The 24,274-nt window shown below is 41.7% G+C and overlaps 1 protein-coding gene and 1 long non-coding RNA gene across 33 annotated transcripts in view; both read right to left on the bottom strand.

Moving 5' to 3' along the window:
- Positions 1 to 8,168, bottom strand: part of TCF4 (transcription factor 4) — a 365,743-nt gene extending 357,575 nt beyond the window's left edge. For 6 of the 32 annotated variants that reach the window (XR_015946087.1, XR_015946092.1, XM_060280354.2 and 3 more), the window contains exons 1-3: positions 5,739 to 6,065; positions 4,568 to 4,659; positions 2,691 to 2,763 (exon numbers count right to left, since the gene is read on the bottom strand). Coding sequence is in view for 23 of the 32 variants with exons in the window: in XM_060280354.2 (XP_060136337.1) it covers positions 2,691 to 2,763; positions 4,568 to 4,659; positions 5,739 to 5,799 (226 nt within the window). In the remaining 9 variants the exon portion in view is untranslated. Of the gene's footprint in view, positions 1 to 2,690; positions 2,764 to 3,105; positions 3,301 to 3,407; positions 3,702 to 4,567; positions 4,660 to 5,738; positions 6,541 to 7,424 lie in introns of those variants that run through there. The other 26 variants (XR_015946085.1, XR_015946086.1, XM_035100874.3 and 23 more) reach the window with 14 other exon arrangements.
- LOC148684471 (uncharacterized) overlaps positions 1 to 24,274 on the bottom strand; it is a 662,448-nt gene that overhangs the window by 373,476 nt on the left and 264,698 nt on the right. The gene's annotated exons all lie outside the window — the stretch shown is intronic.

Here is a 24,274-nt window from a genome sequence, read left to right as displayed (position 1 = left end):
ACTAAAAAAAATATTTTAAAAATCTGGATCTGCTGTTTTACAACAAAAATCCCAAAACAATACACAAGTCACTAATATCGCTTCCATTAAATGAACACCAATTTTAAAACAGGTAAGTTCTCTAGTCAAACCTTTATAGAGTATATACAACCAGTAAAGACAGGAAACCGCATCCGAGGCTCAACTTAATTGGACGTAATTATTTCACTAAAAGTACAGCTATCAATTTGAGGCAAAGCCAGGAGAGTAATCCAGGCAGCAATGTAGACATATTCTGAAACTGCAAATCTGTTTGTTAAAACATATCTCGATGCAGTTTGCAAGTGTTTTACAATACAATTACCTATCCTCAAATTTATACTTACCTTAAGAGTGAAACTATAAAGTGCAAGAGTTCTAAAACAACTTATTTGCCAGAATCCACACTAGGAAACAAGGTACATGTGAGAGCACCTTGAGGTCAATTTTCCTAGGATAAGGGTCAGTTTTATAAGATACTGGATTCTACAATCTTCTCTAACCACTGAATGATCTGTTTTAAAAAGCATTTGCCTGTTGAGAAAAAGGATGCAGCCTAACCGGTATATAACAAAGAGTGTGCTATTTAGCCATACAAATTTCTGCACCTTCACCACATAATTATCTCCACCATACTTTATTTAATTAAGTAGGATAGAACACTAGGGTTTCTTCCTATCTTATTCTTACACATGGATGGTGAAAGTGACCTTCCATTCATATGCGGCATTCACTAGGAAAGCAGTGAACTTACTTGCAAGAAGGTGTGCTTAGGATGGTGGCCTTAGGGTGGTTTCTAAAAAGAAGCATCGTTTTAAGATATCTACAGCTTAATTTTACTGCCTTGCCTCGGGGTTTTGTGTGTATGTTTCTTTTAAAATTATTTGCATGTCAGGCTTACATACCAATGACAAGATGTTTGCACTGGGCGTACTAGGAAAAAATGTTTTGGTCCTCCCCCCCAAAAAAATATATATTTTCAGCGTGTTTCTTCACCCTTTTAAAACTGTTGATCAACTGGCCTTACAAGAGACAATTACACTGTGGGAAATCCCTTAAAAGTAGCATGCAGCTAATATTTGCTAGAACAATAGTTAGCTGCATCATTGATTGAATGTAACTGGCAAATCGATGTATCTGTCACAAATACTTTGTACTGCTTCTACAATGGAAAAAAATAGAATACTCTGCTTTCTTTAAAATCACCAATATAAGCAAAATATTACAACATGATTTATTACAAGGTGTGCCTTGGTAGGTATAAAGTTCCATAGGAATGGATGAGGCTTTGATCCAAGACAATACATTTAGAAACCAAGGTGTATTGAGGCCCATCGCTACACTGAAATCATCACCTTTCATATCGCACGTGTCATCATTTTTAAAATTCCGAATATAATCGCAGTATGTCTAATGATAGAACTTATCAAAAAATGCAAACTTATCAAAAAATAATGGTACAACTTATCAAAAGCACAAGCTAACTTCAATTTTGTTATCTTTATGTCATCCTTAAAAATGCTATATAAAACCATATAATGGATGGGGAGGAATACTCTTTTAAGCAGTTAAATAGGAAATGAAAATTACAGACATTATCTTATTCCTCATACACTTTGACTCCAATAAAACTATTGGGAATTCTGCCATTAACTTTGATAGATATGGGATAACACCCCTACATAATCATAGGTAGCGAGCTTGTAAAGGCTTGCGAAAATTCAACATCTGTTTCAGATATGCTTTTTACAGAGTACTGTTATGTACAATTGCCAAAATTTCAAAAACACTGCAGCTGTTTAATTGTAGGTATATCTAAGGAACATCCAAGAAACTACGTGTAATAATGTAGGGAACACTATGAAATTTAATTATGGGCGTGGAAGGTATTCAAATGTGCATCCCCCCCCCCAGCCTGACACAAAATGAATTATTTCCAATATATAAACATCCTTTGTACTTAACATTCAGTTATTATATCCAGTGGCTTACTTCATCAATAAGCAGACTCTTTATTTTGGTCAAAGATAAATGTTATATTTCTGCTGAAAGCAAAACATTCCTGTGTCACATAGTCATAGATGAACACATTAGCAAAAAAACGCAAACAGACTCTTTATCCAAAAGGTGTAATATGCATTAAGAAAGTCACATTAGTAAAAATAAATTTAAAGAAAAGTTTTTGTGTGTGTCAAGGAATACTGCGTAAGACTGTAATCTTGATGCGTATCCCAAAACAATCCATCAGGAAATGCTAATTCCTGGAAGAGAATTAGGACTTTTTTCTTCAAAAAAGGTACGTTATATACTGCTGAAAAAAACTTAAAAGAGGACTTATTCCTCTTGTAATGCATAAGAAACCTTGAGTGAATTGGTTGTCATTCCCCATGCAACAAAAGGATAAAAGTACTATGGATTTTTTAAAAAAAATATCCCAAACTTGGTTATGCTTAAAACTAAATCCCATAAAATAACTATTCACTCCAAATATTATTTCTGAGAAAGGTACTATATTAAACATGAAGCAGTATGAAATAAGTGTTTCAGTTTCTTAATGGAAGCAATTTCTACCAAGATAGGAGTTATTTCACTAAAACACACTGATTGGAGGGGGGGTGAGAGATACCTAAAGGAGACACTTTAACTGCATTCCAAACAGAAGCTGTACATACTTGAGCCAGTAAAATGTCCACTTGCCAAAGAAGTTGGTCCATTTTTCCCACTGCTCACGGGAGGTGAAAACATCTAAAAGAAAACAAAGAGGCATTATTGTTGGTAAACAGGGCTTTCGCCCCCCCCCCCCCTGCATTCACTGATAGCTTACATTTCATTCAACTTTATACGAAACCTAACAACAGTTTATTTATGCATCTCCCATCTCTGCTCTCATAATGGTATAGCAGTATTTGCAGTCTCCCCCCTTTCCCCCCTCATGTTCATTTTACGTCTCCCCAAACAATACAAGATTTTTGGGGGGAGGGACCTCAGTACCCCAGCCACAATATCAGGCAACAAGGAGAAGGGGGGGACCCTTTTGGAAACATTTAGATTGACAAAAGTGAGAGATAAAAAGTTTGTGACTGAAACCTTGGTCATAAATGTAGCTATATCCATTTCCATCCCGTTTTAGGATTTGTCTGTCATATGTGAACCTAAATAATAACACAGTAATGCAAAGTTCCACCTGCCCTAAATTTTCATCTCGGCTCTGAACATGAGAGCAATTTGATGCAAGTGTCCTCTCTCTCTCTCTCTCTCTCTCTCTCTCTCTCTCTCTCTCTCTCTCTCTCTCTCTCTCTCCCCCTTCTCTCTTTCTCTCACTCGCCAGCATTTATTTCAACCCTAATTGGTTTCCATCTTCTTCAACGTGTCTAGCGGATAATACGCACCTTCCCTGAGTCAGAGACTACAAAAAGCAAAGAGGAACAAATGGAAAAAAACACAGCTAGGGAAGTGGGAGCTACAGAGCTGCCTCAGGCTACGGTTCCTGGCCAAACTTCCCAAAGCCATTTCTCAAAAGGAAAGTCTTGGAGAGACAACAGCAGACCGAGATAGCCCCCACTTACAAGGTGGATTTTATTCCCCCCCCCTTCCCAGCTCTGAAATTATTTAAAGACACAAATTGATTTGTCTTGGTCTCTCTCTCTCTCTCTCTCTCTCCACCCCCCTCCACAAAATCTGTGAATAAATAAATAAAGACTTCTGACATATTGGAAGAAGGGGGGAAGATTAGGAGGGGAGAGAAAAGCAGGGATGGAGTGGGGAGAGAAAAGCAGGCATATATGGAGATGGGGGGGGGAGTATGGCACTTAGGCAACTACCCAGAACCTGGTTAATATCTGGCCAAGATATTTATAAACGAAAAAAAAAGCCTAAAGATAAAATAAATATTTTTAAAATTAAAAAGAATAACCATACACACGCACACACACCACTAGCCATCAGTTGGGGGGGGGTGAGTTTTCTATAGAAAAGTTGCAACTCATTCATTGACAGAGCAATCTGAGATTTCAGTGAAAACTTGAAGCTGAGCTAGCGCTGGATTTCTTTTCCCTTTTCCATGTGCCAAAATAAATGAAACAAGGGAAGAACTGAGAGCGCACTTTAAGCAACTGATTAGCCATCAGTTAGTTGGTGTGCAAGCCATACTTTTAAGAACGCAATGCACAATGGTAAGTAACTATTATTCTGAGAGAATTCCGGGGGGGGGGATACCCACAACTTTATCACAAGGGTGTGTAAGGTTTTTGTTTTTTTAAGGGGGTGTCAAATGATAAGAACACATCCCAGTACACTGCAGACATTATTCAATCTCCTCTCAGATAATGTAACAAAATTCTAATTGATAATAGTAATAAAGCGTTCATATTTACCATGGGTCTAGTTGCTGGTTAAAAATTACCCAATGTACTGAAGATCACAGGTTTGGGGGGCATTTTTTAAATTTTTTTTTGCTTTGCTTTAGTTTAACAGACTTTTGGGAGGGTGTTGTTGGGTTTTTTAATTATTATTTTTAGAGCTGTTATTAATTTCCACCGTTGTTTCTTACCGCACTGAAATCCAGTAAATCACTGAGTTCTTTGTCCGTCCCTAAGGCAGCCATTCGCTGTTGGTGGTGCATTTTAGCAAAATCACACAAACCTAGAAACATGGAAATAACCGCAATCAGAAAACCCAGTCCCGAGCCTTACAGGAAACAACAATCGGATTTTTTAATTTTTTATTTTAAATGAGAGTTGGGGTGGGGAGGGGAGGGGGGAAAGGTTGGGGAAGGGAGTTGGGGGTAAGATGGAGGGGCACCAAAGACAGGAAGACAGGAAAGGCGACAGTAGTTTGACCGGACCGCTCGAAACCCCAGTTTATCAGGCACTAGTCTAACCCCAAAATCCAGAACAGAGGGAGAGACACAGAGAGAGAGAGAGAGAGAAGAGGAGCCGGCGCGCAGTTCAGCGCATCGTTTATGCAACAGGAGGTTCAACGAAGAATGAATGAGAAACCCAGAGCAGAACGATAGCCATCCGTTCCCAACTTTCTTTTTTGTTTTATTTTGTACCGCTCCCTCTCCTCGCGTGCACATATCCCCACCACCACCACCACCACCCCGATTATTTTACAAACAAAGTATTTATAGAGTGGAGCAACACAGGCTCGGTCGGTGCAAAGGAGACGTGGGGAGGGGGGAGGTCAACAGAATAGGGATGGGAGGTTTGGGAGTGGAGTTGGGAGAGGTTGGGGGGGGGAGAGAGAGACACCAGCCTTTGGGAGAGCAGCCTACGTTCCTACTATAATTAAATCGCTCAAAGGCTTGCTTGGTTGTTGTTGTTTTTAAGAGGGGGGGGAGGAAGACAGACAAAAAGAAAGAGTTTTAACCCTTGGCGATTAGTTAACTATTATATGAAAGGTGACTGGGAACACTTGCAAGTAACCAGCTGGGACTAAAGGGGATCTTCAGGCCCCGTTTGCAACAAAGTCCGTTTCTCTAGAGCAAACAATTGGAAAGCAGAGAGGGGGCTGGAACAGGCCACTGCAGACCCTTCCCCGGGGGCACCCCATGGAGAAAGAAAGAAGGGGGGGTGAATTCCCCGTGTTTAAATGAAGCCACCAGAAGCAGTAGCTCCTTCCATTAGCAGCAGCCACAACTAAAGTCCAAACTAAAGACATTTAAAAAGCGAGGGGGGGTGGGGGAAGAGAGAGTAAAGAGGACACCTCCGGTTACCTACCGGCCGAGAGAGGAGAGAAGGGGCTCCCTTTCCGACCACAGCCCCGAGCCCTGGGTTTCATTGCTCGAAATCACTGCATCCACCAACCGCACACAACACCACGCAGGAGAGAGAATGAGAGAGAGATACAGAGAGAGATAGAAAGAGAGAAGGGGGTGAAAAAAAGGAGAGACCCCGCCGGCGCGCCACGCGAAAAGCTCTCCCCCGAACTGGAGCGGGGAGAGAGAAGGAGAGGGGGAAAAAAACAGAGGAGGAAAGAGAGATGAGAAGAAGACGCGGCGGAGGAGGGAAGGAGCCCCGATTCCTAAACCCAAACTCTTCTTCTGCCTTAAGGAGGGAAAGCGAGAGGGAGAAGAGAAGGGGGCGATAGGAGGGGGGCAAAGCACGAGCCGCTACACCCCGCGAAACACACGCACACAAGCAAACCCCGAATAAAGCCGGACTGGAAGTTCAGCAAGGGGGGGGGGGGAGAGGGGAAGCCCAGGAGCACCACCAGACGCCACCGTCCCCCGATATTGCCTTTGCCTGCCTAAGGAGCCACACACACATGCAACACACACAGACACCCCCCTTTCAATGAACTATATGTTTATATATGCAATAAAGATAAATGGACACCTCGTTTTCTTCCATGCCCCTGATCATTGACGCTGGGAAGCTACACATCGATTGTATATCTCGCCTCCCTTCACGTCCCCTAAGTCCCCAAGCACTTCTCTCTCTCTCTCTCTCTCTCTCTCTCTCTCTCTCTCTCTCTCTCTCTCTCTCTCTCTCTCTCTCTCTCTCTCTCTCTCTCTCTCTCTCTCTCTCTCTCTCTCTCTCTCTCTCTCTCTCTCTCTCAAGGATTTATTATATAAAACAATCATTCTGCAGTTCTCGCGAGCGCGCGAGCGCGCAGGCAAACATAAGCAAGCGAACTACTTTATACACCGTTGCAAAAATAATAACAACAACAACAATAATAAAAAATATACACGTGAGACCAAGGGTATATGCCAGGAAGAAACAATAATATTGCTTTCTCCGTTTCCCAACCCCCACCATTGTTTCGGCCACTTGCATGACATAAAATAAAAGTGCTTGTGTGTCTTGATCTTGGTGCGTCTATCTTTAATTTGCTCAATGCTGCTTCCATGGCACGTTTTACGATGCAGACCACACCAAGGCAGAGCAACGCTGCAAACTTTTTCTCCCAAAATCGAACGTTCGACTGGCTTTCTGCACAGGCAAGTTTTCTGGAGACTATGCCAGCCTCCTCCCCCTTACTCTCCCTCCCTCCCTTCTCGCAAGCATGGTGTATATACAATACTTTAATTTCAAAATGCTGCTACTACAGGCCTCAGGTTATTCCCCTTTCCCAAACTCCCCCCTCCCGGAAAGAAAGCCCGATTGATTTTCCTTCCTCCTCGCCGCCACCCTCACCCCACCCCCGGCACGCGTGATATAAAATAATTTCATTGCTTATTACTGGCACGGTATATATATATTATTATTATTTTCCAGCCCATACCCCCTCTGTCTATGCGCTTATTGTTAAGCGCGTGGATGCTATTATCACATGCACGGTGCACTCCGATTCACACTGCCGAAGTTGCATCAAGTTAAAAACACTGGGATCAACATATTTTTTTAAGAAAGAAAGAAAGAAAAAAAAAGAACGACTCCAAGAGGAAATTGTAACTTTACCTTAAATGGCCACAAATATGTTCACAATATTCCAAGGAAAGATATTTTAGGGGAAGAAAAGAGAAGCTCTTCTGCAAAGGTGCTTTATTATCTCACGTGTGTTTGACCCTCAAGAAAGCAGAAGTACTTTAAACTCGCACTCAAGTCTTGAGATCCAGAGAGTATTCCACAATTCTTAAAGCAACTTTTGCACCGGGCGCGAGGGGTTTTGCTTTGTTTTTGATTTATCCACCGTAAGGCATAAGTCTTCCCACCCAAAGTAAAGCAAAACGAAGCCAGCCAGCCAGCAGGGAAAAAAAAGATATACCGCAACAAAAAACAATAAAAAGGAAGATCCACCGAACTACCCTCCCGCCCTGTGACTTTTCTTTATAAACGCATGGCCACTAATGAACTATAATGGAAAAGAAAAGAATCTCGGTGGCGGTACGATTTCGACCCCCTCAAGTCTCTGTTGTTGTTTTGTTTTTGTTTTGTTTTGTTTTTAAAAAGCCCAGCAATAAAAAGTCTCAAACTTGTCCCAACTTTACAGATCTCTCCTCCTCCTCATTATCGCCATCATCATCATCATCACGGACTTCCCCGCGGAGAAATTGATAGCAATACGTTTCCCTGAAAGATACATTGTAATCCATTCACATCCGGGCAATGCAGCGGTGCTTATAAAGAGGGGTGGGAAAAAAGCTTGCTGCTGCTGCCGCCGCTGCTGCTTGCTGCACGTTGCCTGCTTCGGCCGCGTCGCCTATTGCAGAGAATGACGACAGGAGGAGGAGGAGGAGGAGGAGGGAGGGAGGGCGCGCGCGGGGAGCATAGAGAGGTAAACAGCCGGGCCAGAAAGTCAACCAAGATGGAGGGAAAGCAAAACTCTGGGAGAGGAGGAGGAGGAGGAGAGGAGGGTTGTGTGGTACAAAAGTGAAGGGGAAACTGAACTTTATATTTTCCCGCGAAACGTGCGCAGAGAGTTTGCATGGGGTCACTATAAGCTGCGCGAGCAAATATGGATGATGATGATAATAATAATAATAATAATAATAATAATAATAATAATAATAATAATAATAAACTTTCCCTTCCCAAACCCTACGCCAAAAGATAACTGGACATAAATCTGACATCAGGAATCACAAGACAGACAAACCAGTAGGAGAACACTTCAGTCTCCCAGGACATTCTAGACAAGATCTCAAAGTAGCTGTCTTATTACAAACAGAATTTCAGAAATAGACTGTAAAGAGAAGTTGCTGAACTGCAACTCATTACCAAGCTTAAACCATGGAGAGACCTGGTCTGAATAGAGACATTGGATTCTTATCTCATTATACATGATAAAGCTATCTTTAGCCATCTCACCCCTTGCTTTTTCCTGCAAGACCAATTGCAGTCATTAACAGTCCTCAACAGCTATCAGTCAGTCAATTACCCTTTCCCACCACCCTCCTGAGTAATACCCTTTCCCAACCCTCTCACTATGTATAAGCGTCTGGTGACTTCTGTTTCAGTGTATCTGAAGAAGTGTGCATGCACACGAAAGCTCATACCAATGACAAACTTAGTTGGTCTCTAAGGTGCTGCTGGAAGGAATTTATTTATTTTGTTTCCCTTCCCAGTTACAGTATTATGGTTTCCCCACAGATTAGGGATTTGGACCACAGAGGTTTGAGGGGCTTCTCTGGAAAAGTTTTCATCGTTCTCTTCGAGCCATTTAATTAAACTCCCAACACGATGCAAAAACAAAACAACACAAAAAAGCCCACCCTAGTTTTGCTAATTGCAATAATTACCGTATGTGAGGGAGGCTTCAGCTGTTTTGTTGCTCTTTTAGGTCAGGTATGCACATGCAAAAAAGCAGGCACTCTTAGAAGAGTTTTTCGCTCGTGTATGAGGAAAAGGCCGCCTAAAACAATCCCCGACACAGTTTTTGTAACTTATTTATCATCATCGCCATCAATAAAACACCAAGGGGGGGAGTGCTGTTTTTTAAATATAAATTGCCTCAAGGCTGAAACTGGTATAGCTCTGCCAGTAGAGCATCAGACTCCTGCAATATTGGACTAGATGACCCTTGTGATCCCTTCCAGCCCTACAATTCTGTAATTCTATGAAACTCTTAATAAATACACCTGAAGACAAAGGTTTCACTGTTGGGGGTGGGGCGTGAGCTACATGTTCAAAGGCCTACTCTTGGATATTTTCAAGATTAAAGGCACCTCCACGTAGCAATTCATTGTGGGTTCAGAACTGTTCATGCATGCGCTTGCGGGCATGAGCAGCACAGTCCACAATAAAATCTTGGTGGAAGCACCCTAAATTGCAGCAAATGCAGTTTATTTTTAAAGGCATTTGTTGTTCTTTCTTTTTATATTTCACTAGCAGCCTCATACCTGGTATTGCTTGCGAATTCTCAGAAACCAAGTTTTGTAAGGTTCATTCCACCATCTTGATTCAAAATGGTATCCAGTTGTATCTGTGTTTAGAGGAATGACTGCTTCGTGATCCTAGGATTATTATTATTTAAAAAATATGCATCTGCCATCCAATGATCAAAGGGCAGTTTACAACAGAAAAACACAAAAATAAATACTGCTATGAGTTTGCGGTGGGGTTAGGCTGTATGCCTAAACCCCCTTCTAATTCCTGGATCCAGTACAGATTACATTACTGGAGTAGCCAGGTGAGGCAACGGCCCTCTATGTACTGTATGGGCCATTAAGGTCACAAAGGAAGTGGCTATGTGCCACTTACTATGTGCCCCCCCCCCAAAGAGACAATTGAGAACTGAGTTGTGTGGAGTTAGATGCTAGAAGCAAGCCTATGGGCTGGGCAGCTGGGAGACAGAACCATGCCTGATTCCTGCTGAAATCAAAATCTGTGGCTATGGGAAAAGCAAAATCCTTTTGGGGTGATAATGCTGTGAGCCCCTCCATCATACGCTCAGGTTGTATATGTGTGTAAATAAATCATATATCATAAAGGCATCACTACCTCCATTGTCCCTCATTCTGAGGAAACTGAACCCTGGATAAGTGCCTGGAAATCCTTATATTTCACACGTAAGGCAGAGAGCTTTACATCCAGCTGGAAAAGTTTGTGGTAACAAACCATGTTCAATTGTTTCTCAAAAGTGCTACAGAATCAGATAAATGAATGTTTGTTATCCCCAAACACACACAATGTAACCGACTGGATACTCTTCAATGTATATTACACAGTATCAAAGGTAAAATAAAAAAATTCCTTCAGTAGCACCTTAAAGACCAACTAAGTTTATATTTTGGTATGAGCTTTCGTGTGCATGCACACTTCTTCAGATACACTCTGAAGAATGCACACGAAAGCTCATACCAAAATATAAACTTAGTTGGTCTTTAAGGTGCTACTGAAGGAATTTTTTATTTTGCTTCGACTCAGACCAACACGGCTACCTACCAGTAACTAGTATCAAAGGTGTTTTTTTTGGGGGGGGGGTGTTACGTTGTGTTGTGAATGAATTTCACGTAACCTAGGTTTGGTGTTGGTTTGCTTGTTTATCCCAACAACTGAGAAAGAGGACGTGACTGTGGCAGACAGGCCATTTTATAGCCCCTGCTGGCTCCTCCCTCCTACTGGCAATTGCCAGGTCCTGAGAAGAAGTGGCTTCTTGCCCAACTTCCCGTCCTTCTGCAAAAAGCACTCCTGTCTGTATCCGTTTTGGAACTGCAGAGCAGGGAGCAGCATAGCGGGTGTCTCATATCTGAACAAGACTAGTGTCCCACTGCAAGCACACTGAAAGCGCTACACTGAATTGCTGTTGATATTTTGGGAACTTTAGGGAGAAATGCTCTTGCAGTACACCTAGTGGGCATAAGAGAGAGAGGGGTGGCGTTGTTCTAATATGCATTTTGGAATTTTCTGATTTAAAGAATCCCTTCCTGTTGTCCCCCCCCCCCTCTTTGGCTCTCTCTCAGATTCATTTCCCAACCAAACTGAAAATCAAGTCCCTGTATGGTCTGTGCACAAGTTAGCAATATTTTTGAGCCTTTCTCCTCAGCAATGGCAAGATACTTATTGGTCAATCCGATGGTATTCATCTGAGGAAATTTCCCTTTCTCATTCTGAAGCGAATTAATGAATGGAACGACTTCTCTAGGTTATCCTGTGGATATTCATTCAGTTTGTGTCATGGGAATGTGGGAAGGCGCTTTATACTGAGGTAGGCCACTGGTATCAGTAATGTCTACACTGACCGGCAGTGGCTCTCCTGAATTTCAGACAGGGGTGTCTCCCAGTTTTATCTAAAGTTGCCCATGATTGAACCTAAGGCCTCCCCCATGCAGAGCGCTTGCTCTGAGCTTCAACCTTTCTCCACAATTCCCCTTACCTTTGAAGGAGTTGCTTTCCTAAGCAGTTTGCCTTCATGGACAGGCTGATGAGATGATGGCACTGTTTTTGGAGTGGTGTTCGTCACTATGGCTTTACTGGTGGATTTTGGTGATTAGCTCTGTCTAGCTGTGGGATAGAAATTTAAAAATAAGTCAGCGAAGAGGCACCTTTGATCAAGGCCATATTAAGCAACAGAGCCCAAGGATCACTGCTTCACAGGACCCAGTGGTGTTCTAGACTTCCCTTCAAATAATAATAATAATAATAATAATAATGATATATTTATTATTTATACCCCGCCCATCTGGCTAGGTTTCCCCAGCCACTCTGGGCAGCTTCCAACAGAAAAATAAATTACAATAATCTATTAACCATTAAATGCCTCCCTAAACAGGGCTGCCTTCAGATGTCTTCTAAAAATCTGGTAGTTGTTTTTCTCTTTGACATCTGATGGGAGGGCGTTTCACAGGGCAGGTGCCACTACTGAGAAGGCCCTCTGCCTGGTTACCTGTAACTTGGCTTCTCGCAAAATGGTGCATGCAGTGCTGGGGCAACCCAGATGGGCAGTTTAAATAATAATAATAATATTGATATTGTTATTATATTACAACACCGTATGAGGTGTTGGGGAGGGGAGGGGGGTTCTGCCATATCATACTGTGTGCTTCCCCTTCTTCACATACACTGTTTATGTCAACAAAAAAAAGCTATGAGAGAAAAACACAGTGCAATTGTTTTCCCTTAACAGCCCACTGGCCAGAGACGGAGCTGGTAGGTAGTTCAGACCCTTTTAAATAGAAAACCTCCTAACTCTGGCTTTGGTTTAGGACAAGAAAAAACGGGCTGCTTTTATGCAGACATGGACATTGGGATTGGGACCAGGGGTGGTGCGTGACATCATGAGGCCAGTTGCACATCCCTGCTTTCTCTTGCGCAAGAGGGGGCACCCATAATACAATTAAAAACAGGAACCATCGTTTTATTTATTTATTTAATTTAGGGAAAGCGTGGAAGATGATGTTCTCTAAGATATGTAGTATCCCCCTCTGCATTGTATACTGCATAGTTTTCTTCCAGTGTGTGCATATGTGTGTACACACTATTTCCAGGTGTTACCTCAGAGTTGCGAGTGAAACAGGCCTGAGGCCCATTATGGCTTTGATACAGCCTTGCCTCTAAATACTGAGGAAAGTTGACTTTGCTGCTGTCCCTCAACTGAGGTAATGTCTTACTCCTTGGTGCTGCATATGAGCACAGTCACAAATCCTCAGTTGTTGTTGTCCCCCCCCCCCTCCCTTGGAAAACTTTTCTATGAGGCTAGTGATTTGACTCTTGCCCTTTGTTTTATTTTCCAGGCACGCTTCAAACTTCTTGAACTCGCCTTTCCTCCATTTGGGGGTGTGGGTGTGGGGTGGCAGTGGTCATTGGTGTGCATGGAGAATGGTTCACCTCACATTTTACCCTCACAACTCTGTGAGGTAGGTTAGGCTGGGAAATAGGGAACCCTTTCAAGGTCACCCAGGGAGCTTCATGGACAAATGGGGGTTAGTCTGGCATACTAACCACTATATTACACCTAGCCTCTGACATAAGCTGCCCTCAGTTCCTCTCCTTTAATCTGCAGACCTTCAGAGACTGGTGCCACTCAGGCGTTCCCTGTCAGAGATACACACACCTTTTTTCCAGACCTGGTCTACACAGACAGCAGAAAGAGAGGGCAAAACCCTGAAGGGATGCAGCAGCCTGTACCAGGTCAGAGAGCAGGTTGAAAACAGCAACCCCAAACTCCATGCAACTTAAATAATATTTTTATTTTTTAAAAACACCCTTGCATATCTAGAGAAAATATTCCTGTGCTGGTTTTTCTATTTGTAGGCAGTTGCTGGGTTTTGTTTTTGTTTTTTTTTTGATGCAGGGAAGCATTTATCATTGTGAACCCCCCCCCCCCGCAGTCTGAAGTGGTGTAGTCCATTTTGCAATCTCACAGAATTGGGACCACACAGTTCCTGCTGCGTGTTAGCCTGGCCCTTGTGAAGGGTAGCCAGCTTGCTCGTTATCATGGGCCTGGGCAGAATTTCATCCTGTCAGCCAGTTGCCATGGCAGGAGGATAGAAAGCCAGGGGAGGAAATGTTCCAGACACATAGGGATGGCAGCCATTGCATATGCAAATTTGTAACTTAAAAAAAAAAAGATTATATTTACATAATTTAATTTAAATGCTGTTTTGAAAGTTACAGAGCTGAATAAATAGAAATTAGTAATTAAGCAATGGCAATATCCTAAACTGTGTTTTGATGTGTGGATATAGAATGCAGGGATAAGTTACTCATCCCTTTGTATTTTGAGAATTTGCTTTTCTAAGCGCCTTTCTGAGTCACCATGTTCTCAACCGACTGCCACACGTTCTGGAAGTTTCTGTCCAGAAACCTTGATACAAACTAGATCCATTCAGTTGTAGCATTGCTTCAAAAACCAGAGACTAGGCCATATATTTCTTAAGGGTTTCAGTCCAGGATTGAATTCACATATTTATCTGTATAAGCTATATCTAAAAACCAATGCAATTTGCCTAATCCTGTGTTGAAGACATTCAAATTGGAACTTTATTAACTACAAACCCTGAAATCTGGGATCCCCTCCAAAATGCTGCCAAAGTTTTGCAGTTCTTTAGCAGGGTTTTGCAGCACAAATCCCAGTTTTTGCAATGCCCTGGGCCATGTTGGTTTTTTGGGGGGGTAATAGCTATGACCCGCAGTTTAATTACAGTACTCAGTTGGGTTTTCACTGCAAAACTATTGCAAAACTTTGGCATCAGTTTGGAGTAAGCCGCACAATGTCACTTTTTGGAGTCTGTAGAATCAGCCAGCACCTGAGTTCAATCAGCAGTAGATAAATAGGTAGATAGTAGATGGACACATTTCAATCAAAGGTAACTATTATTATTATTATTATTATTATTATTATGATTATTATTATTAAAAGAACCTTTATTTCTTTCTTTAAAACCATCATACATAACATAAACACAAAATAACACAAAATAAACACAGAAAAAGCAAAAGCAAAACTGCAGATTAAACACAAATTATACATATACAAATTTAAACACAAAATAGAATTGAAATGAAAGAGAAAACTAGAAAATGAAGATAAAAATATATAGAAAAAATAAAAATTAAAAATACTTCCGATTGATGATATATCGTTTCTGTTCATTTCTGGCTATTCCCTGTTTTCTTCATTTCATATTTTCCCACCCCTCACGGGTGTATCTTTTTCTCCTTACTATTCATATACTCTCTTTAAACGATATTTGGATCAATTTAGCCTAAACTGCCTAAATCAAAGGTAACTTTTATCCATTTGTAATGACTGCCCATTTCTATGAAGGGACTATGTTTTATCAGCTTTACATGAACTCATGTCTGCTTCCCTCTTGGTCAAGGAATTGTCGTCTGCTCCCCCCCCCCCCGCTTAATGCTCTGCAAAGAGCTTAGTTTATTTTAAGTGTAATAATAATTACACTGTGGCAAACAGTATTATTGTGCTGAGGACTACTCAAGGGGCTGGTGTGTGGATGCTAGTATTTATATAATTTTAATCTGCAAGGTTTTTTTTTTTTAACTTTCTCTACTGTTTCTGAACTGCCAACTTAGCAGTTCGAAAGCATGTCAAAGTGCAGGTAGATAAATAGGTACTGCTCCGGCGGGAAGGTAAACGGTGTTTCCGTGCGCTGCTCTGGTTTGCCAGAAGCGGCTTAGTCATGCTGACCACATGACCTGGAAGCTGTATGCTGGCTCCCTCAGCCAAAAACGCGAGATGAGCGCCGCAACCCCAGAGTCGGTCACAACTGGACCTAATGGTCAGGGGTCCCTTTACCTTTACCTTTACTGTTTCTGAAGGGATAACCATGGAGTCTGTTAGGAACATTGGAAGCTGCCTTATACAGTGGAACCTCGGTTTATGAACAGCTCGGTTTACGAATTTTCGGTTTACGAATGCCACGGACCCATCTGGAACGGATTAATTCACTTTCCATTACTTTCAATGGGAAAGTTCGCTTCAGTTTATGAACGCTTCAGTTTATGAATAGACTTCCGGAACTAATTACACCCATGCTTCGGGTTAAGTACGCTTCTGGTTGAATACTCCACGGACCCGTCTGGAACGGGTTAATCCACTTTCCATTACTTTCAATGGGAAAGTTCGCTTCAGTTTATAAACAGACTTCCAGAACCAACTGTGTTCATAAACCGAGGTACCACTGTACTGAGTCAGGCCATCGATCCATTTAACTCAGTATTGCCTACACGGACTGGCAGCAACCCTTCAGGATTTCATACCGAAACCTCTCTCTCATCCCTACCTCTTTTTTTGAACTGATTTAAATGTTGTGTTTTAATCGTTGGGACCTTCAGGTTGAAGGGTGGGTAATAAATTGTACCTAATAATATTAGTACCTGGAAATGCTGGAGATTTGAACCTGAGACTTTCTGCATGTAAAGCAGATGTTCTGCTCCTGAGTTACGGCTCTACCGGCTGGATGCAGCAAGAACAACCAAGGGTCTTGTGCCACCTTCAAGGTTAACAACTCAGTAAGTTTTTTGCCATAATAAGGAGTGTGCCAAATAATAAGGAATTAGTCTTAGGAATTATGGTGCTGGAGGAAACTGTTGAGAATTCCATGGACTGCAAGAAGATCAAACCTATCCATTCTTAAGGAAATCAGCCCTGAGTACTCACTGGAAGGACAAATCCTGAAGCTGAGGCTCCAATACTTTGGCCACCTCATGAGAAGAGAAGAATCCTTGGAAAAGACCCTGATGTTGGGAAAGATTGAGGGTACTAGGAGAAGGGGACGACAGAGGACGAGATGGCTGGACAGTGTTCTCGAAGCTACGAACATGAGTTTGACCAAACTGCGGGAGGCAGTGGAAGACAGGAGTGCCTGGCGTGGTATGGTCCATCCATGGGGTCATGAAGAGTCGGACACGACTAAATGACTAAACAACAACAAAGTCTTAGGAAGCCACCTATTTTTTTTTTTCACTTTGTGATGTGATGTTTCTCAACAAACCTGTGTGCTGGATCATGCCAGTTGCAGCTTCTCTCCATAGCAGAGACGGACCTTTAATCCAGGGTTCTATGTCCCAGATCCTATTCATATGCCCAGATAGTCAAGAGTCCTACATTTACCTTCTTCTTTCTTTTCTTTTTTAACTTGCCGGGTTTTTATTATCCTGTTCCTTTAGCACAATGGTCTTCAACGGTTGGGTCAACTGATTGGGTCACAGCCTGAACTAAGGTAGTCCACAACAGCAGCACTGCCACTGTAAACAAATTAAGGAATGGGTTCCCAAATACATGCTTTGGGGGTAAAAGCAATTCCTGGGCCAGAAAAGCAGAAGCTTGCAGACAATAGCAGGGAATAATGTTTAAGCGAGTGGGAATATTTAAATGCAAGAGAATCAGAGCCAGAAGTAAGTTGCTGTCTTTTACTGGAATTTTATCATTTTCATATAAGCCGCCTTGAGAAGCCTTTGCCCTTAAGGCAGCCTAGAAATATTTGATATAAATAAATACAATGAATCTGACAGTATCCTCAGCTTCTTGTGGGTTCTTCTACCTACACTGCAAATAAGCGCACACTCCGGGAGGAAGGAAGGGAGGAAGACCTTTCATTGCCTACAGACAGCCACCCAATCTTAAACAACTCTTCACCCACAATAATACCACCACCAGACTTAACATGGACACTGGTACCACAGCCTGCAATAAACCCAGATGCCAACTTTGCTGCCACATACACCCAGACAACATCATTACTGTCCCCAACAACATCCAACATACCATCTCAGGACTATTTAATTGCTCATCTTCTAACATTGTGTATGCCATCAAATGCCAACAGTGCCCTTCAGCTCTCTATATTGGACAAACAGGCCAAACCCTACGCCAAAGGATAAATGGACATAAATCTGACATCAGGAACCACAAGACAGAAAAACCAGTAGGAGAACACTTCAATCTCCCAGGACATTCTATACAAGATCTCAAAGTAGCTGTCTTATTACAGAAAAATTTCAGAAACAGACTGGAAAGAGAAGTTGCTGAATTGCAACTCATTACCAAGCTTAGAACCATGGAGAGACCTGGTCTGAATAAAGACATATGATTCTTATCTCATTATACATGATAAAGCTTTCTTTAGCCATCTCACCCCCTTGCTTTTTCATGCAAGACCAATTGCAGTCATTAACAGTCGTTAACAGTCATCAACAGGTTTACCACTCCTATCAGCCAATCACCCATTCCCACCACCCTTCTGAGTAATACCCCTCCCCACCCTCTGACTATATATAAGGGTCTGGTGACTTCTATTTCAGTGTATCTGAAGAAGTGTTCATGCACACAAACTTAGTTGGTCTCTAAGGTGCTACTGGAAGGAATTTTTTTAATGTTTTATTTCGACTCCCTGAGGTGGGCATTGACATCCCGAGAAGGAAAAGAATAGACTTTACCCAAGAAATCTTCTCACAAGCGAACAATAAAGTATTAGGTTGTCTTTTAATAAAAAATTAAACTCTTCTTAAGGAGGTGTTTGCATTTCTTTTCCTTTTTCACTTTATTCTTCTTCCAGAATGAACAGTATCTGGGATCTGACAGTAGTATGAACAACTGCACACCTGCCCAGGATCTTAAAGTCCTCCTTTAATTATGCAGCACAAAATCAGTGAATCAATTAATATTGTATCACCCACATATTGCTTAAGTCTACACCCCACTCCCGCACACAGTCTGACATCAGTTAATTTTGTGCATGCTACCCCCAAATTAGTTTTGTCAAGGATGGTCGCTAGTGGCATTGCTAAGTAGCACAAGAAGGTTCCAAAAGAATTAGGGAGGAAACAAAATACCTTCTTAAACCCTGTAATGCAGGCTTCCGTCTGCTTTTATTGCTGCTGGAAGATACACTGTTTTGACCCCATTAGCATAGTGCCTAGAAGGCCTACTGTGCATTGCATTAGGGACCACACTACTTTAACTGCAATGGCCCATTAAAGAGATCCACAAAAGGTTCATAAATATTGTTAGAAAAATTGGGCGCCACCCCTACTGTCTGCCAAGCAGTAGCAAGATTCCAGGAGTTTCCAGGGGCTCATCCAGGGACTCTGCTATACAGCTGTAAGTAAAACATTTTAAGTGCAATCTACAATGTGACACTAGATGGTGATGGTGAGCCTTATGGAAAATTCAATGTGTATATATATATAAAGTTTTAAAAAAGCATTTTCAGAATGGTTTTTTATATGTGTGTAGATTTCACCCAGGATCATAGCTGCCAAGTATCCCGTTTTCCCCGGGAAACCCCCGTTTTTACTTACTTTTCCCCGGTGGTCCCCCGTATCACTTCGTCTCCCGTTTTTCTCCGTTATTTTCTCCTGCCGGTGGCCATTTTTTTCCTTTCTGATTTGCCCTTCTATGGGCACAAAAAATGGCTGCCGCCGGCTTCAAAAGTCGCATCTACGCATGACCGGAAGTGCGTAGATACGACTTCCGGTGTCGGCGACGGCCATTTTGGTGCCCATAGATGGGCGGGGCGACACCGGAAGTTGCGTCAACGCACTTCCGGTCATGCGTAGAAGCTACTTTTGAAGCTGGCGGTGGCCATTTTTGCTGCCCATAGAAGGGCAAAGCGACACCGGAAGTTACCTCGACGCAACTTCCGGTGTCACACGGCTGCCGGTCCCGGATTCTGTAGTCCGGGACTTGGAAGGTAAGCCCAGGATTTGTGTTCCCTTGGAGAACTGAAGACGCGGTGGAGACTGTCTTAGCTTTAAGAAATCTAATTTATTCAATCTGCATGGAGGGAGTCCAGATCTTACAGCATGGTCATCTCAAGCAGGGCTTGTTTCCCACAGATGTACAGCACTGGAGTCAAAGGCATTTCTCCTAGCCAGCCTGCCCAAGATGGAGGGAGGAGCATAATGGTAGTGGGAACTTACACACTCACATGTTTCCTTTAAGCAATGATTTAACTTAGTGTGACAAGTGAGGCGTTTTATTTTATTGACTTTTTTTTTTACTAACTGTAAGCTGCCTTCAGGATCTTTGTGTTAAAAGGTTGCCATCTATCTATCTACAGGTGAAACTTAGAAAAAATATCGTCAAAAAGTGCATTTATTTCAGCAACGCAACTTAAAAGGTGAAACCAATCTATGAGATAGATGCATGACATGCAAAGCAAGATATGTCAAGCCTTTATTTGTTGTAATTGTAATTATTTGTCGTTAGGGGGGACACTGAGGTCCAGAGCCAAGGGCCTTCTGGCGGTTCCCTCACTGCGAGAAGCAAAGCTACAGGGAACCAGGCAGAGGGCCTTCTCGGTAGTGCCACCCGCCCTGTGGAACACCCTCCCATCAGAGGACAGAGAGATAAACAACTACCTGACATTTAGAAAATACCTAAAGGCAGCCCTGTTTAGGGAAGTTTTTAATCTGTGATATTTGATGTATTTTAATGTTTGTTGGAAGCCACCCAGAGTGGCAGGGGAAGCCCAGCCGGATGGGCGGGGTATAAATAATAAATTATTATTATAATTATTATTATTAATGGAATGTAATTAATGAAGTGTCATAGCGATGTTTATTTTTGTATGATTGTAACTATTTGTTTTATTACTCTGGAATTTCCAAAAGAAAGCATTTTTTGAAATAAAAATAAAAAATAATAATAAGTTGCATTACTGAAATAAATGCACTTTTCGATGATATTCTAATTTTCCGAGTTTCACCTGTATCTGCCTACCTACCTACCTACCTACCTACCTATCATCTATCTATCTATCTATCTATCTATCTATCTATCTATCTATGAAATGAATGTTGCTTAGTCCTGCTAAATATTGCAAAACAAAAAACAAAAACCCAAAACAAACCACCTGTCCCTTCCACTCCCAACTTCCCTTAACTATTCCATCCCTCTTCTCTCTGGTCTTCCCTTAACCCACCTCTCACCTCTGTCCAAAACTCCCCTGCCAATATCACCCGCTGTCATTCAGATCATTTTGTATGATTGTAACTATTTGTTTTATTACTCTGGAATTTCCAAAAGAAAGCATTTTTTGAAATAAAAATAAAAAATAATAATAAGTTGCATTACTGAAATAAATGCACTTTTCGATGATATTCTAATTTCCCGAGTTTCACCTGTATCTGCCTACCTACCTACCTACCTATCATCTATCTATCTATCTATCTATCTATCTATCTATCTATCTATCTATCTATCTATCTATGAAATGAATGTTGCTTAGTCCTGCTACATATTGCAAAACAAAAAACAAAAACCCAAAACAAACCACCTGTCCCTTCCACTCCCAACTTCCCTTAACTATTCCATCCCTCTTCTCTCTGGTCTTCCCTTAACCCACCTCTCACCTCTGTCCAAAACTCCCCTGCCAATATCACCCGCTGTCATTCAGATCATTTTAATGTGCAGTTTGAATTGTAGTTTATGCATGTAGCATGGAAGGCTTTCAGAATTGCTTGTAGCTGATGTTCTCTGGAGCTACAGGGATGAATTTGCCTCAGAGTACTAAAAACATATTTTATTTTATTTTTTTCAGTTTTCCACAGAGGAGCATGTTGTAAAGGAATAAAGCTTCTCCACACAGCTCTCCCTAATATATATCAAAATCTGGTCTAGGCTGCTCCCTGATAGAACTGTATGCTCGATTTTAAATTAAAAATGAAATGTCAGCATTTTTAATGCAGTCTTAATGGACAAACACTCCTCCAGCACATTAGGGGGGAAACATGTTTGGAAAATATTGATGGAGTAGGATTTTGCTTTGAAATTTATGTATATGGAGGGATTTTGTCAGAATGTTTATTTTAGACCCTGTGGCAAGTTGCTTTGCAACGCTGTTGCTCAACTTATTTAAAGATGCAACTATTGGTTTATTAGTATAACAAATATAATATATTACAGACAGTGCTTTTTTTCTAGTGGTACGCAGGGGTACGCATACCCCTAAACATTTTGTGAATCTTTGTACTTTTGTCCATTTACTGTATTTTCCCTGAGTTGAACGATAAAATGGTGATAAGAAAATCACCAGATTTTCAAACGAGAGTACCCCTAAACATTTTTTAATAGAAAAAAGCACTGATTACAGCATCATCAGCAGTGACTTTTAGCCAGGGGTCAGTAAACTTTTTCAGCAGGGGGCTGGTCCGCTGTCCCTCAGACCCTGTGGGAGGCCGGACTCTATTTTGAAGGGTGGGGGGGAGAACGAATTAGAATATCGTCGAAAAGTGCATTTATTTCAGTAATGCAACTTAAAAGGTGAAACCAATATATGAGATAGATGCATGACTTGCAAAGCAAGATATGTCAAGCCTTTATTTGTTGTAATTATAATTATTTGTCGTTAGGCGGGTAAATTATAAATGGAATGTAGTTAATGAAATGTAATAGCAATGTTTATTTTTGTATTATTGTAACTATTTGTTTTATTACTGTGGAATTTCCAAAAGAAAGCATTTGTTAAATTTGAAAGAAAAATAAAAAGTAATAAGTTGCATTACTGAAATAAATGCACCTTTTGACGATATTCTAATTTTTCGAGTTTCACCTGTATGCCCCACCAATAACCCAGAGATGCATTTTAAATAAAAGGACACATTCTACTCATGTAAAAACACGCTGATTCCCGGACGGTCCGCAGGCCAGATTGAGAAGGCAATTGGGCCGCATCCGACCCCCAGGCCTTAGGTTGCCTACCCATGCTTTTAGCAATCAGGGCCTTCCTGTGCAAGAATGCCCAGCTTGTAGTCCAGTTATCAGTTGCTGAGTGAGGAGGGGAGGGTAAGGTTGGCAGATGAGAGAGTGATGGCAGAGTTGGTGCCTTGTTTGCAATACTTCTAAGAACAAGTCCCTTTGCTGGCTAAATGTTAAAAAGGTAAAGGGGCCCCTGACCATCAGGTCCAGTCGTGTCTGACTCTGGGGTTGCGGCACTCATCTCGCTCTATAGGCCGAGGGAGCCAGCATTTGTCTTCAGACAGCTTCCGGATCACTTCTGGAGAACCAGAGCAGCGCACGGAAACGCCGTTTACCTTCCCGCCGGAGCGGTCCCTATTTACCTACTTGCACTTTGACGTGCTTTCGAACTGGCAGGAGCTGGGACCAAGCAACGGGAGCTCACCCCGTTGCAGGGATTCAAACTGCCGACCTTCTGATCAGCAAGCCCTAGACTCTGTGGTTTAACCCCCAGCGCCACCTGTCTAAATGTTATCATTCCCTTAAAACCACCTTTCTGTATAACATTTCTTCTTTCAAGATAGTGTTTCCATGTGTTCTGAATTTCTGGCTGCTGCAGTTTGTCAGATTATCTTCTGATCTGAGTGAAACTAGAGCCAAGATAACATCTCCCAGGTATATGGGCATGTGCAGGTAGTTATAGAAAACTATAGGTGGTGATGACAGCTTGACTAGGAGTGCAAAATGTACAATAAAGCAATCACTTCTAAAAAAATTCATCAGGGGACCTTTAATATTTCCTGAAGTGCCAGCATCTGGAAATGGGGGAGGAGGGGGGGAAGAGAGAAATAATGAGAAGGTGGTTTCGTAATTTAGGTTCTGCAACAGTAAAACGGAGTGCAGCTAAACTGCATGCGTAGGGATTTGCAATATTCCGATCAATGACTAATTAACAGTCGGCCGATGCTCTGAAGCTAGAAAACAGATATCTGTCTCATTCTCCATAATATATTCTGCTTATTTTGTTTTATTGATTTTATTCTTTTTTAAAAATAAAAATAAAAATACTGTAGAAGCGTTTGAAAAGTCTAGAACTTTTTTTTAAAAAAAATGGAAACAATTGTGGGCCAAGCTAGATGAGAAGGAGATTTGTGAATGGATCACTGGATAATTATTGTTAAAAAGCAGTTGGGGGTGGGTGGGATTAGATTGAGGCCTAAATGGTGGGTGGGGCAGGGGGATTTACCCTTTCCACTATGCCTCCCCCCCCCAATCTTAATCTGTGCATTGTACACATAGAAACGCAGCTGACATTTGCATTGCTTGGGGAAAAAATGAATGGATGGGGAGATATATATTTCTGCTATAAATAAAAAAAAAAAACAGTTATCTGTGCTATACTTCTGCTCTAAATCTCTCAGCACAGATAAATGTTTTTATTTTTATTTAGCATTTGTATTACCTTCTTACTTACTTACTTACTTACTTTCCAATGGGAAATAATTTCCTAATTGCATTAACAGGAGCTTACCTCTCACTGCCAATAGCAGGTGGGGGTGATCTGGTAGCGCAAAGGATTATGGGTGAACCGCAACTACAGAAAATTCTTCTAGGAGTATAAATGTTAAAATGAATGGGCATAATCTGAGAAAGCAGCACCAAAAAAAGTGCGCCTTTTGGTCTTGTTCGATGACGAGCCCAGCATACGGGGCCGAAACGGGACATC

Source organism: Zootoca vivipara, chromosome 10 (assembly GCF_965207765.1).
Source record: "Zootoca vivipara chromosome 10, rZooViv2.hap1.1, whole genome shotgun sequence".
NCBI classification, from domain to species: Eukaryota; Metazoa; Chordata; class Lepidosauria; order Squamata; family Lacertidae; genus Zootoca; species Zootoca vivipara.
The sequence above is the reverse complement of the archived record's forward strand: the minus strand, read 5'-3'. Positions and strand labels throughout refer to the sequence as shown.